The 16568-nt window shown below is 35.0% G+C and overlaps 1 protein-coding gene across 40 annotated transcripts in view; it reads right to left on the reverse strand.

Annotated features, from left to right (window-relative positions):
• Nucleotides 1–7291: 7291 nt before the first annotated feature.
• PTPRD (protein tyrosine phosphatase receptor type D) overlaps nt 7292–16568 on the reverse strand; it is a 2474579-nt gene continuing 2465302 nt past the window's right edge. For all 40 annotated transcript variants that reach the window (XM_060410987.1, XM_060410960.1, XM_060410965.1 and 37 more), the window contains 3 exons: nt 15812–15966; nt 12938–13073; nt 7292–11060 (listed from right to left, as the gene is read on the reverse strand). In XM_060410987.1, coding sequence (XP_060266970.1) covers nt 10992–11060; nt 12938–13073; nt 15812–15966 — 360 coding nt within the window. In that variant the 3' untranslated portion in view covers nt 7292–10991. The remainder of the gene's footprint in view (nt 11061–12937; nt 13074–15811; nt 15967–16568) is intronic.

Raw genomic sequence — 16568 nt, forward strand, 5'->3', positions numbered from 1 at the left:
TTTACAATAACTTCCTAAGAGAATTATTATCCCTGTTTTATAGAGGAGGTAACGAGCTTTGAAAAGTGAAGTTAATTGCCCAAGTCATGCAGCTATTAAGTGGAGGAGCCAAATTCACAGGAGCCTGGTTGACCTGCTCTAAATCCCATGTCTCCTAGACATAACTGTCTTTTGAAGGTTAAATACAGTTCTGTAGGGCTCCCTCTAGCCTTGTTCTACTCAATCTTGGATTTAGTTCCTTTTGGCAACTGAGTCCAAAGTTTCAGACAATTATTGACTTAAAAAAAATGGCAAGATATATTTTGAAAGATAAAATTGTCAATGTATGTTTCTATTCAAGAGACTTTAGGCTATTATAGTCCTAGAATCTAGATCTCAATATCTGTGAGTCATTCTTATTATTTTTCATAGGAGGAAGTGAAACTGAGAGAGATTATGTGACTTGCTCAGATTACAGAGTGAATGACAAAACTGAGCTTTGGTATTAGAATCCCAGCTGGGTCCCTTCAGTCCTTGCAGCCTTCACATCTTTCTTCAGTGAATGACCTTCAGCAGGTTATATGACCTTTTTGTGCCAGAGTCTAATTAGTGCTCCAAGAAGGTTGCAGTGGTCCATTTCCCAATATTCTGAGGACAGTAATTAATAGCTATAAAACACTCTGCAAGACACAGCACTATCCAAACACCAGCATGGCTCAACCAAGTCTATTTCACGGTAATTAATTCAGCATAAAGTAAAGGAGAGATCTGTAGAGCAATACTTGAATGACTTTGCAGAGATGACCATTTTCTATATCTTGAAAGACTGTCCTATGGCCAGGATAAAGAATCAAACTGCATATTAATTCATTAAAAAATGTTTTGTAGATGACTTGTTTTCCTTCTTTAATAGTATTCTTTAAGACATGTGTGTCTTTTTTAATGGGACCATGGAAATGCTATTTTATTCACAATGAGCATCAGTCTTCCATGAATCACAACTGGTATGCATGTTGTATTATTTTTAATGTGTATAATACATCTGGAAGGTAGATAATTCACCTTCATTTTATAGATGAGAAAATAAAGGCTTAGAAAATTAATCACCTTGAAGAATAATATTAGTTGAATGAAGTGTGTACATTCTTTGGCATCTTGACTTTTGCCTTTTAATGACAGTTTTGTTAGTGGATATAGCATTGGTTTACTAGCCATTATTTCATCATTAATAATAAACACATAATCAAGAAAAAAAAATTTCTGATGAGATGGATGAAACTGGAGCCGATTATACAGAGTGAAGTAAGCCAGAAAGAAAAACACCAATACAGTATACTAACACATATATATGGAATTTAGAAAGATGGCAATGACGACCCTGTATGCAAGACAGCCAAAAAGACACAGATGTGTATTATGGACTTTTGGACTCAGAGGGAGAGGGAGAGGGTGGGATGATTTGGGAGAATGGCACTGTAACATGCATACTATCATGTAAGAATCGAATCGCCAGTCTATGTCCGACGCAGGATACAGCATGCTTGGGGCTGGTGCACGGTGATGACCCAGAGAGACGTTATGGGGAGGGAGGTGGGTGGGGGGGTTCATGTTTGGGAACGCATGTACACCCGTGGTGGATTCATGTCAATGTATGGCAAAACCAATACAGTATTGTAAATTAAAATAAAGGAAAAAAAAATTAAGTTGCTTGATTACCACCAACCCAGCTCATACATGATTAAGGTTGTATTTGAACACTGATCTGATTCCAGGGTTTTGTTTTCCTTCCTGATACATGACATTGTCATAATCAATAGGCTTTGCACTTGAAGTTTATTTTTCCTGAAGTGTTGTAAATCCAGCTCTGATTCATCTGTACTCTGATGCTTGTCTGTCTTGGTAGCCAATGATCCATACTTTCAACTTGCTGAATAGGCTAGCAGCACAATTTAGAATGACGAGACAAGTCTAACCCAGAGAAAAAGTCACTATATCCCATCTAGCTCTTTTATTTCCAGTCCCAGTAGGAAAAAAAAAAAGGTAAGAACTAAAAAAATATTTTTGGTTGCACTAAATGTTAACAAGTATTTCTATCTTAAATTTTAGCTCACCAAGTTATGAATGAGTGGTCCTTACCCATATAAATTTTCTGTGGAATTGCATGACATTTCTGTGGTCCAAGAGTGGGCTAGATCCTACACATTGAGAAACATTGCTATAAAACTTATATTTTGAAAATTAAGTGATTTAATACATGTATATGTGTGAATAAATAATAGCCATTAATAAAACTTTACTGACATGCAACAAGTAGGGAAAAATACATGAAAGTAAAGGTATAGTTCAGAAATTTATCAAAAACAACTATTTATGGAACCACATCTAGGTCAAGAAATAAAATATTGCCAGCCCAAGAAGTTTGCTTTCTGCCCTCCTAATTACTACTTGCCTCTTACTTCTCAAGAGGGAACCACTTGAGAATCATATAGTGTATATTTTTTATGTGTGGCATGTTTTGCTTGATGTTATATTGATCATACTTAATCACTGTAGTCAATTGTACCACTACATCAAAATTTATTTATCCATTCTTGTGGTGGATTGACATTTATGTTATTTAGAATTTTTGGCTCTATGATTGCATTGCAATGAATAGAATCTTGAATTCTCTTCTTAGTCTCTTATTCACATATGCATGCATTTCTATTTATTATGTAGTTACAACCTGTAACTACTGGATAAAGTGTATATATATATATATGTATACATATATATGTAATATATTATTCTGGATATATAATGCAGAATGTATATATTCTGCATTACTTTAGAGTGCTTAACTGTGTTCTATACTGTAAAATTGTATATTAAAAAGGAGAGTGCATTCTTCTAACAGGGAATGACACACAAATTCCCTAGAAGTATATACGTGTAAGGACTGTTCACTCAGACCTCATGGATTCTCACCAACACTTGATGTTATTCGTCTTTTAAATATTAGCTGTTCTGATAGGTGTGCATTGATTGGCATTACATTGTGGCTTTAACTTGCATTTCCATCATTATTTATTAATTTATTTGTTTTGACCAATATGCTTCCTTTTTTTCCCCCCCTAATTGTTGACATACACAAGTCTAGTTTTCTATTGGGGGTTGAGGTGCCTGCGTTTTTAACATATATTTATAGGAGTTGGTTATATATTGTGAATATGGACCCTTTGTTGCTTATAGTAGTTAATGTTAGTAAGTTCTAGTTTTATGCTCTTATTCAAATTCCTAGTATTGGTTGTTCATCTTTTGTTTACATCATTTTTCTAGGGTTTACCAATTTTGTTCCCTTTTAGAGAAGCACCTTTTACCTATAAGATTTATTGATACTCTATTGTATATTTAAATTTTACTTTTTTATTTTACTATTTTAAACTAAATTTTACTATTTTTTCTTATTTTCTTCCTTCTACTTTCTTGGGATAAAATTAACAGTTAATTTTCTAATTTTCAACCTTTCCTTTTTACTAATATATGCATTTAAGGCTATGCATTTCTCTCTAAAGCACAGTTTAGCTTTATCCCACAAGTTTTGATATGCAGTGTTTTCTAATTTCACAGTTGTAATTTCTTACTTCCCTTGTGATTTATTTTCTGACACTTTGGCTATTTAGAAGGGTATTTCTTAATTACCATGAGAATTTTCCAAATATATTTGGTATAGCCTCCTAGTTGAACTGTAATGTGGTCAATATGTAATGTGGTGTAATATACTCTATAGAATTAAAACACTCAAAATTTGTCTAGACTTGCTTAATGGTCCAGTCCCTAATCAATTTTGGTAACTGTACTCCTGAAAAGATATTCAGTTCTTATGGAATATATTCTTAAGTTGTTGAATACTGTATATTCTTAAGCTGTTGACTAGACTAGTGGTCTATATAGGTCACATAGGTTAATTTTGTTAATTGGGTTATTTATAGTTCTTTATAAGGTTACTAAATACTTTTGGCCTGCTCTGAAACAGTAATTTTAGCTACTACTGAGAGAAGTGTTTTAAAACTCCCATTGTGATTGTGATTTATGCATATAATTCTATTTAGTTCCAATTTTACTCTGTTTTGAAGCTGTTAAGTACATACAGACATATAATTATTACATCTTCCTGGTGCAGTGAAGCTTTTTCCATTGGGAATTGACTTATTATTTGGTAATGCTACTGCTAAAATTAATAATAGCGCAGCAGTCTTTTGGCTATTTTTGGATGGCATATTTCCTGGCCTTCTTTTACGTTATCATTCTTATGCTTTTATAAGCACTATATATCTAGACTACAATGTACATTTTAAGTTGGATATACTACATTAACGTTTAATGTAATTTTTGTTTTGTTAAATCTATCATATTATTATTTTCTACTTGTCCCACCTGTCCTAGGTTCTTTCCTGAATTCTTTTTTTCTCTCTCCATTCTTGCCTCTTTAAATTGATTTTTAAAAATTACTTTATCTTCTGATATATTTTAAAGCACCCCTACTTTGCTATTAAAATAATTATAAAATTTTAGAAATTTTAGAAAATGTAGAAAGTGCAATATAATTTTATCACAGTTATCATTTAGTAACTGATACATTCCTTTCTAGTCATTTATTCTAATGTGTATAGATAATTTGATAACTCCTTTTAATGACTTTTCATGCTATATTTTTCCCCACATTCAACAACTTAATGACTAAATGGCAGTGTATTATATATATTATTCCACATATATACTTTTGTCCTTAATCATTTCCTATTATTGGACATTTAGGGTTTTTCACTTTTATTTTGCTACTACAAATAATGATAAAATCTGTAATTTCAGATTCATAGTGTTTCCTTACTGTATTTACTTTCTTAGAATTTTCACACTCTTAAAAATTATGTTAAATAGGTTTTAGATTTATAATTTGATGAATTATTATACTTTACTGAAATCCTCTTAACTTATGAAGTCTAACCATAAATATGACTAAGAAAACAGACCTAAACTAATGATTGTGTGTGTGTGCTCAGCCCCTTCAGTCATGTCCAACTCTGTGACCCCATGGACTGTAGCTTGCCAGGCTCTGTGTCCTGGGATTCTCCAGGCAAAAATTTTGGAGTGGGTTCTTCCATTATTAACTAATAACTGCTGCATGTGTATGCTGCTGCTGCTAAGTCACTTTAGTCATGTCCGACTGTGCGATCCCATAGACGGCAGCCCACCAGGCTCCCCCGCCCCTGGGATTCTCCATGCAAGAACACTGGAGTGGGTTGCCATTTCCTCCTCCAATGCATGAAAGTGAAAAGTGAAAGTGAAGTCGCTCAGTCGTGTCCGACCCTCAGTGACCCCATGGACTGCAGCCTTCCAGGCTCCTCCATCCATGGGATTTTCCAGGCAAGAGTACTGGAGTGGGGTGTATACATGTGTGAAATAAGCTATTTCATCGTTTTTGGCATTCCAGACATCTGTTTAATGCATCATAATGATCAGAATATTAGGTATGATTCATCTTGAAATTTTTGTCTCTTCTTCTGGTTAGGGATTGTATGCTTACACAATCAATCAATAGAGTGATTAAATCTATAAAATCAAGAAACAGTTCAGGTGAGAACAAGAAGGAAAGAGGAAAAAAGAGTCCAACTGTCTATTTAGTATCAACATTTACAAAGTACTTTTTGGATAATGGTATTGTTTCATTCCCTCATCATTTCCATGGCAACAAGTAATTGTAACATTACCCAGCATACCTGTACTTGGCCTTACTTTAATTCATTAGGTTTATTTGCAGTTATGTGTTGGTCCCACCACATTGATTGCTATTTGCCAAGGTGACAGCTACCTTGCATTCTTTTTTTTTTTCAATAACTGTTGCTTTACAATGTTGTGTTTCTGTTGTACAGCGAAGTGAATCAGTTATATGTATACATATATTCCCCTTTTTTAGACTTCCTTCCAATTTAGGTCACCACAGAGAATTGAGTAGAGTTCCCTGTGCTATATGGCAGGTTCTCATTAGTTATCTATTTTAACAAAGTAGCATATATATGTCAATCCCAGTCTCTCAATCATCCCACCCCATCCCTGTTCCCGCTTGGTATCCGTAAGTTTTTCTTTACATCTCTGTCTCTATTTCCGCTTTTCAGATCAGTTCATCTGTACTATTTTTCTTGATTCCACATAATATGGAAGATTCTACGTATAAACAATCTTATATTTGTTTTGCTCTTTCTGACTTACTCTACTCTGTATGACAGTCTCTAGGTCTATTCACGATAGACCTTACATCCTTTTTGACTTGGCAACTCAATGAGCGCATTATCTTTTCCTATCTTTGGTTGTGATCCTGAGATGTTCACTTTCCCCAGGTCACATCAGTGAAGGCCAACAGGCATCCATTCTGTTCAAGGGTTTCCATTTGTACTGTTGGGAAGTAAACTCTTCCACTTGCCTGATTTTTCATGTTAAAATCCCAAAGATTCCAGGGACCACATAGATTGCTTAGAACTGACACTTGAAAGTAGAAACCAGATTGGAGGAGAGAGATGCCAACTGCTAAAGATAGCACCTGAGCCAATTGTTTCCGGAGAGTATATGTTCCTACTCTTGCAATGTAAGTCCATTCCTAATCTTTAAATACATAAGCCAAAAAATACTTTCCTTTTCTTTGAAGCCAAGTCAGGGTTTCCGTCCTTCACAATAGAAAGTGCCAACTTCATGAATCTCTACTTTCTCTTATAATACTTGTCAGAGTGTAAATTTATCATTTAATGCCAGCCTCTCTCCCTAGATTGCAGTCTCTATGTAGTATCTCATTTGTTGACTGGGAGGCATTGCCTTCCCAATGCCTACAACAGGTCTGACCCATAACTGCATAAACAATCTAAGCCAAGTATTTTCTCAGCCATGTTCCCAAACATTTTTTTTATGTGCCTGAGAGATGCCAGTTGTTTCAAGATAATATGTATATACATTATGTGTATACATGGATATATATAATGCATCTATATGCATATAGTAGTTATCTTCATCAGAATTAAAGATTGCCCATCATTTATACTTTGAGAGATACCAAGATCTCTTTCTTGGCTTGTAAACTTGAGCAAACTGTTTCTTTAAGCATCAGTTTTCTTACCAGTGAAAGGTGTTCACCTCAGTGCAGGCACCTGTAGATAGCAGCCTCTTGGTAAGAAGAATTACTATTAGCATCAAGGAACTAACTACATAACCAAAGGAGAAGAGGGAACATATATAGCCATTTCAAAACCAAAGTGCTTGAGTGGACAGAAGCAAAAGCCAGGGCTGCATAACACTGACGTTTTTATTAGAATTCATTTGTAACAAATGGAACTTGTGTCAGCAAAGAACTGATTTTCATACAGACTTCTTTCGCCACCAATGTAACGAAGTAAGAAAATAAAAAGCACGCCTTTCATTCTGTAAAACATTTACGCGTACTACTAATTAGAGGTAATTGTATTTTTTTAACAAGCCATTTTACAAGTTATTTTTTTAAATTTTTCAGTCTATGCATCCAAAACGAGAGCAAAGAACACAACTGTTATTATCTTTGTAAAGACACTCCAAGCTTGGATGGCAAAGCCACATAACGGATGGATAGGATGGATCTGTAGCCTTCTGATCTCTGCTGGAGTATCAGGGCACCCATAAACCCAAAGGAAACTAAAACCCAAAACAGGAAAAAGAAAAGATTATTAAAAATAAAAAGAAGGGCCTAAAACAAAGCAAAACAAAAAAGGAAAAAAAAAAAAACAGGAAAGAAAAAAAACCCTGTATATTAGCACAGAATTTTTCCTTTCCTGTTTCTATGCCGGGTTATTTACATACACACAAATGAATTTCTGAAGCAGTTTCTTACAGATGGGTTCAAGTAATAACATTATTGGGTGTAGAATCAATAGGGCAGTGCATAGTACAAAGGTATAGAAAGTGCAAAGTTCCCTAGAGGCCCTTCCCTCCCCTGGCTGTCCTTGCCATTGCCTAACCATGCAAATCATTTTTAAAAAAGAGCTAAAATAAAGTTCTGTACAAATCACTTTTTATATATTTTGATTTTTTTACCATTGTAACTAATTACAAAATTATACATAACTACACATACATAGGTAAATAATAGCACCGTACTGGTTATGATGATGAAAATAACTGAAAACTTGAAAGTTTATGGTAATGGTAGATAAAGATGTTTACCTGGGAACATAAAGTAGAATGGTTGTACAGAAAAGCACAGTGGAATGCACATCAATGACAGTAAGGGAGTTAGTTCTCGGAACAGCTCCTGAACAGCAAGATATCTGGAATAGTCTCCTCCTCGCTTGTCTGTGGGATGCATCCCATATATTTTCTTCCTGTGATTATTCTCCCCTTTCCCTTTGCCACATGAGCAGTTTCAGTTTCAGGGAGAGATACTGCTCACTGGCCAATGGTCTGGTGTGCAGTACACCATCAGAGTCTACATGTCCAACACGGCACGTCTGCATGATGCAATGTCTCTCTGACCCCCTTGGTTTCACTGAATGAAAATTATAGCACTGAGTAATCTGGCACTTGGATCATTCTCCATAGATACAAACTAAAAGAAAACAACAGACCCACATAGTGCACATTCTTCTCTGGTTCTGATGTAGGTTACAGAGTCTCATTCTGAGGTAGCCTTCTAGATACTTTTTTTTTAGTTTTTTTTTTTTTCTTTTTTTCTTTTTTTTTCTCAGCTTTTTTTCCTCTTTTTTAAAAAAGTGCTCAAATATGATGCTTGCAAGTGTTTGGTCTCTTGGATTTCATTCTGCCAGTGATGGGAAATGTAGAAAACAAAAATCCTTCCATGCAGAACATCAATGAAGCTAATATTAAATCGAAATATTATACCAAAACTCTAAGAGTTCCTTGAATATTTTGAATGTTCTTTAAAATCATGTAAGATATGGCAAACTCATGCCATCATTCATGGCTTCCTATAGAAATTGTGTTGAAAAATTTGGGGGGATATGTGTAAATATATATATATATATATATATGTTTTTAATTCTTATTTTAGAAAAATCTGAATGGAATACTAAATATGTTCAAAGTTGACAATGGTGTTTGTTAATAAATTTGGTGTAGTTACTGAATGTTTCAGAGCAGATTTGGAAGGGATTACAAATAAAACAAGTAGCTTTTCCTGATGTTGATGGTTATGAAAGGAAGAAGGGCCCTGCTTATCCAAGTGCTTTGGGCTGGTACAATCACTAACATCCCCGACTTGGTTAAAACTAGGAATGCATATTATTCAAAGAGTTTTTGTACATGTGGTAAACAGATAATACTTTAATTGGAAGAGAAACACATATGAACAAGGAATGAAAATATGAACCAAAAGCTAAAAAGAAATGCTATTAAAATAGGCATCAATTATAAGGCACTCTAAATGCAAAACTAAAACCAAAAGAAAACAAAGTACAGCACTTCCCAGGAATGCTGTATGCCACAAAAAAAAAAAAAAAGAAAAAGTTTCTGATTGAACAGAGTAACATGAGTTTGGCTTTGCCCCTGTTACATATCATAAATGCAAATTTCATAGCACATACTATAGACAATATACGATTGAATACACTGTTTTTTAAACATCTTGATAGCTGATATATTACAACATTCTCCCCTCCTAAAGGGATATGCACTGACCTTTCCCACATGCACACCTCTTAGATATCTAATAATGTTTTATTGCACTAGAGTGTTAGAAATATTGAACTTTGTTGGAAGCCTGGCTAACAAAATAGTATTTGTCATTATGATTAGGTGGGTGAGTGAGGGGTTTGGGGAGATTGGGAGGGAAATTAAGGGGGTGAGGTCTGACAATCACTGATGTGCATTCCTCATTTCCCTTAAAAATTAAAATTGTGTGATACTAAGAAATATCAGTATGTCATAAACTAACAAATTGAAAAAGATGTTACCATAGCTTTTCTACCTTAAAAAATTAAAAACTAAATCATGGAAGAACTGAATGATAGCTATATCTATCTTTTTGTGTGGACACACTGTATATATACATAGACACCCCTATAAAATATGGATATATATGTATATATGTTAGCAGCAACTTTATACTTTGCGCCTCCCTGTTGATTCCAAAAAAACAAAACAAAACAAAGGTCTCTTTGATTATTTGAAGAGAATGGGTACTTTCTCAGCAACAAAAACCAAACAGAAATGTAAAAATAATATCAGACGAGACCAATACTGTAGATTAAGAATATTGCACAAAAATGTGCAAATCTTCAAATTATTCAGTATTTCTACAGCAAGATATTACAGATAACAGTTCTACAGCTTAAAAAAACCTACAATTTGGAAATAAAAAATGAACAGTTATGTAACTTTTTAAAATTTCACTTTATCGAATGATACATTTTGTTAAAAAAAAGTTTACACAGTTAAAAATGAAGCACAGGTCAGCAGTATCTTTACAATACTAAAAAACTAAATCAAAGACTTTCTTTTTAAACATTCCCCACCCCCTTACCCCCTACAATGTTATTATGAGTAGTATGGTGGGAAGGGGCGATGTCGAAGCAAGTCCATTTTGTCATGAGAAGCCAGCAAAGATCTTGCCCTGAGCTGCTGCACTCAGGCCATTTCTCCTCACACCCGTCACACAATCCTGAACAAGATGGCGGTTCTTTGCTGTGATTTCTTCTTCCCTTTATTTTGAATCCTTGAGGTATCTGTAAATAAAATCCTTCAGATGCCTCCTCAGTCAGGATTCTCTTTATTATTTTTCAGGTTAGATTATTAAACAGTGAATTCTTGGTCCACCCAGAAGAGTTCGTTGTTTTGTGTGTGTTTTTTTTTTTTTTTAATTTGTTTTGTGTGTGATAGTCCCACTAAGTGGTTGTTAGCTAGAAGTTAAGAAGGACTTCTCAAGTGCCCTGTATGGCTCAGAAGAGACTCCATGGATATTGAAGGGCCTGTAGTAAAAATCCAAAGTGGGTCAGGGGTTTCTACGTTGCATAGTGATCGAAGCTGCCCAGGTACTCTAGTGCGGCTCGATAGCAGAACTGATACTGATCCTGCAGGAGACAAAGCACGGGCCGGGGGGAAAGGAAAGAGGCCATGAGTCCATTGTGACAGAAAAACGGAAATGATGCTGGAAGACTCAGCTACAGCTAGGGGAGGGCAAAACCACTACTTTCATCAATCAATTCAATCCAATGACCGACTGTTTTCTTTTAAGCAAAGAACCATTAACCACATAGGTATTTATTAACTCTACCAATCAATTTGACTAAAATCGTCTCCTAATCCCAAAGTAGTGAAAGCTCGTGAAGATTATCTTCCAGACATATGTGAACTGTTCTCCCAGTAGTACTAGACAGTACTACCAACTGAACATGTGAACTCCTTATATGCCACAGCTGTCGTTTATAATTATCTAATTATTTGTGATAAGTAATTCTCAGTTTGCATATTTAAGAGAGGCTGATGCAGATACACATTGTCCAGAGGAAAATATGGGTTCATTTATTTTCTGGGCTATTGCCAAAAACATCTAAATTAAAAAAAAAATCTTATCAGACAGTAATCCTTATTGCCTGTAATCAGAATTACTCACTGTTGTTTCTGATGTGCTTATGTAAGTGAGGGAGGCAGCCAGAAGGTATCTTTGTGCTGAACATCAGGCATATGAAACTGAATACACAGGGTGTTGAACCGTTAAGCTTTTCATCCCTTGAAAATGGCATCATAAGACTGGCTGCCCATGTCAAAAAATACTTCTGCCATTTGGCCTAATTCAGTGTGATTGCTAGTTGTCTGTTCTAGAAAGACCTACACTAAACTAAAACAGCGTGAAACATGTCCTTTTATAGACAGGGAAGAACACTGTCAAATTGGAGTAAGTGGGGGCATTATAAGATGGAAAAATTATAATTTACAGATGAGAAGGGATGAGGAAAAAGTAGGATTTTCCCATAAAAGAAACTTATTTTCAGTAGCCAATGGGGCTGAAAGCAGATAGTTTCTATTTTGCTTAAATGTGCATTTTTCTACAATAAAAATGGTAATGCAAAATAAATGGAGTTTGCTTTCCTATCTTGTCACAGTAAGTTGCTTGGCTAAGTGTTAAGACTTTTTAAAAGTCCAATTTCCCTCTGTCACCCTCAATACCTATTAAGTTTGTCAGGCTGACATAATGTTTTGGGTATTGCAAGCCAAATGCTTGCACTATTTTCAAATCAAAGCCTGGAATATACTGTGGGTGATGAATTTAGGAATACATATAAATTGTATAATTTGGTGGCCTTTTGAGAAACAGAAACACTATCTATCACTTAAATTATCCTTAAAATGAAGTCAATAGGCCAGACTGACTAAATCATGAACTCCTATTATTCTGAGAAATATGAGAATTTTCATATCAATTATTGGAGTAGAAAATAACAGGCTAATTTCATTAGGGCAAATATTTGAAAATATCATTATCAAGAAATGAAATATGGAACAGTTGATACCACCTAGGCAAACAGAAGGGGAATGGAGAAGTAAAATGGGCCAAGGGTCTGTTATCTACCAGGTATATTATCTACCCTTGCACTTTTTACATCTATTAATTATGTGCAATGTATATCACCTTAATATGTATATAATTAATTATATGAAATTGCCATTTTTATAGGCCCCGAATGACCAAATACTGACAATTTGACATGTTTCAACCTGATATATTATCTTAGATAACTTCCAAACCAGCTCTAAGATGTTGACACTACCACTCCCATTTACAAAGAGGGGGAATAAGGTTCAAAAATATTAAACAATTGGATGTTTTCCCCACAGTATTTCCCTGTATTTTGCCTCTGGTGTTGAAAGTCTCTGGACTCTAGGAGAACTTGGCAAAGTCTATTATCTGGCTCTTGAGATGTGACATACTCCTGGAGATTTTTCTCACCTCTGTCTGCACCATGGCTGGTCGTTGTGTTCTTAACATTTTGACAGTCTGGAAGATATCTACTACTCCTTCATATCTCATTCTTTCCAAAACAATGCTTAGTGTTATGAAGACTCCAGTTCTTCCAACGCCCGCACTGTCATAATAACAAAGGCAATATTACTAGATGAGACACGCACAGTCATGGCTACATTTTCCTGGAGGTGGACATATGTCCACCAGCTTCCATATTACATCAGCCTCTTCTACAGCAATGTTTCAGAAAATGTGCTGTTGGGTTCACAAAATGATTAACTCTTAGGACAGTGTGCCATGATAACAGTGACAATGAATATAGAGTGATTTTTTCAAACAGGGATTATATATCATTGTGGAAAGACCCAGGAAACATAAAAATATAAAGTAAATTGATTAAAGGAAGAGTGAATAAGATATATATTTACACTCTTTATCAGATCCTGAAATTTGGGCCTTGCCTGCTTAATATTTTTAAGCTATGAAATAATTCAGATAAGGTGAGACAAAAAGAGATTCTATAGCAGGATTTTCTGACACAGGATCTTCATAAGACTTCATTTAGTCTTCATAAGGGTTTATGAATTTTTTTAATGTATGGATTATGTAAACGTATATATATATTTTCTGTTTTTGAAACTTATAGCTTTAGCATATTATCAAATGGGTCTCTAAACTTAAAAATAAAAAAAATGTTCGTTAAGAACCACTGAGCTATATACATACACTTAATCTACTATTTTTAGATGTTCAGTAGCTAAATATCAGGATTCTTTCCACCATGTTAGCAAGGTTTGGGGTTTCTGTTTTCTTTATTGTTTTAAGATAATTCCAGAATCGTAATTGTAGCAAGAGAAGAAAATGAATTCATAGCTTTTGTGCTCTTAAGAAGTAGGAAAGCATCTGGAGGTTTAGGTAATGAGGAGAAGAGTGAATAATCTGAAAAATCCCTACATTTTTGGATCCTAACTAAACAGCATGTATAACGCTTAGGTACAGGCTGTAGAAACTGGATGGATTCATTTACTTGGGGATGTAATTGATATATAAATAGTGTGTCCTTTTATAAACTGTGTTTTTTCTAAAGAGTCCTAACAGAAATGTAAATCCACAGGCAGGTTTTACACAGCAGCTAAGGATATCTAGGGGCAGACAAGGCTCTCTGTCAAAACGGAGTAGATGACCTTCAGGGTTGCTTTCAACCTTGAAAGTCTCTCTTAGTCCCAAGAGACTGTGATTTATGATTTTTTCATTGAGTGATTCAAGTACTCCAGGATCTATTTTACCTTGATTTTATTGCTCAAATGTTACAAAAATACAGGGCTTCGGACTTTCCACGAGGTGCTTTCAAGAAAATAACAGACACTAGCCTTATAACTTCTGAATTTATTGACTTTGTCATGTTATTAATAAGCTATAAATAAAATAAGTGGTATTTTATAAATACTCTCAGATAAAAGGAAATATCTAGAGGTCTTTAAGATATGTCAATAACTGTCATGGTATTTTACTAAAGGAGTCTTTGTATATACTCTTTATCCAAATAATTTTGTGACAAAAGCAATGAAAAGTGATACGCATATGCATGCTTATTTATACTTATGGGAATGCCTGAAGGTAAAGACAAATGCATTAAATATAGTCTTTTCTTTACAGTTTATATTAGAGAATGTGAATTAGGATTTTGGTAAATTATGTGGAAAATTAAGGGGAGTATCCAGGTAATTCAAGTCCAGTGTACACCATCCACTTAGTCTGAATATTGAGTCCACGCATCATTTCCTACATGCTGTTTGGTTGTCTAGAGCACAGGATTCTGGGTAAACTCAACACATAGCAAATACGTAGAAATAAGGTCTGCTTCTCATGTAATATGCCATGCCTGGGAAATAATGTGCTAGAAAGGGTCACAGAGATCAGTTAGAAAACTGAGGTTTAGAGAAGTTTCCCTTTTGTCACAGAGCTCATGATGACAGAAGTGGGACTGAAGCTCAGGTATTTTGAAGCCCATGTGTAATAGTTCCCCTATTTTGACACACTATCACCCTTATCACTAAGAAATGTAGTTTTGGATTTGGGGCAGGGGGAAAGCAAATAAATTTTTTAATAAAGTTTTTCAAGATTTTGACTCTAAAGAATTACAAACTAAGACTTTAAAAAAAATGAGTTAATTCCTTTTGCTAGAAGGTTTTTGCATAGTAACTTCCAAAAGCACTACATTTATTGCAAGTGTCCTTTCTGAACCATTTACTTGCTATTTCTATTAACTTCAATGATTTGAATTATAAAATGCTGTGGAAACTATTGAAAATAATTAACTTGAAGGTGCTTCATTTTCTGATATAGCAACAATTTTCAAGCACATTGCAATGTTAACTGAGGTACCATTCTAATCACTTATTGACTGACAAGAAATTAGTATTGTCATTAAGGCTTAATAACTATTTATGGTTTTCTCAAGAAGAGAAACACAGGAGAAAGATACAGAAAGATAGTTATCAGGGTAATGCTATGAAAGCAAAAAAGCTAAGGAATGATAAACTGAACAAATTATCACTTAGGGATATACCAATAATTCCTGATACAGTAAAACAGGCAAAGATAAATATAGTTTGGTTCTTTGCTACAAGAGGTAAAATTTGAAGATAGAAATCTTCCTTGATTATTTTCACTTTGTGGGAAGAAATAAATGAGTCCTTGCTTGAGGGTTTACAATATATTTCTGAGAAAAATAAAATCTGGATTATGCAGACTCTCAGAAAACTGGTACCAATAATGAACAGACAACAGTGCATATTTTCAAAGTTATCACTGCATTAAGCACAAATGGAAACTCATCATTCCTGATTCTTAACTCACCTGCAATGGACTGAAATGGGTCCATCTTGGCCAAACTGCTCTTTTGTTTTATGGACTTGGCCAATGAAGTCAATAAATCCTTCTCCAGACTTTGGCACTCCCTGCTCTGGCCAGTCGGTGAACTGGAACTGCCTCACGGTTCGGGACTGCCCGTCCTTCAGAATGAAAGCCACACACCCAACCACAGAGGAGGACGCCAGGAGGATTCAGACAGTGCACAGGCCATAAAAGCAGGCATGATTTTTTCCAAAACAGGGAAGAAAAAGTTAGAAACATGTTTAACTAGAAAATCAGTCACGTTCCTATCTTACCTGCTATTAACACTGTCTACATTTCACATCTATTTAAATTGCAAATTGATTTACTCTCACAAAATGTCCAGTTAAAAACCAGAATTCTCAAAAAGAGCCGCCTCATTCTCATATTAGGAAATGCTTCTGAGCCCCAGAGATTGTCTTCAAAGCCAAAGTGGAACAAAGACATTCCATTTCAAAATTTTCAGAATCCAATAACCTCTTATGCTGACAGGAACATCCAGGCAAGTCGTCCAGACCAGAGATTCTGCTATTGTCATGACACCGTCACATCTGCTGTGCTAGCTTATTTGCAGCATTGTCAGATGACAAATAGTGACACTGAAAGGATCTGACACAAACTGGGTAGAGGCTGTTAACCTGGATGCCCCACGTCTCAGAGGTATACTATTGCTAGCCAAGGCAGTATACACAGCGCGTACCAGGTGACTATGCCGTTGAGC

The sequence above is a fragment of the Ovis aries genome, chromosome 2 (assembly GCF_016772045.2).
Source record: "Ovis aries strain OAR_USU_Benz2616 breed Rambouillet chromosome 2, ARS-UI_Ramb_v3.0, whole genome shotgun sequence".
Lineage (NCBI taxonomy): Eukaryota > Metazoa > Chordata > Mammalia > Artiodactyla > Bovidae > Ovis > Ovis aries.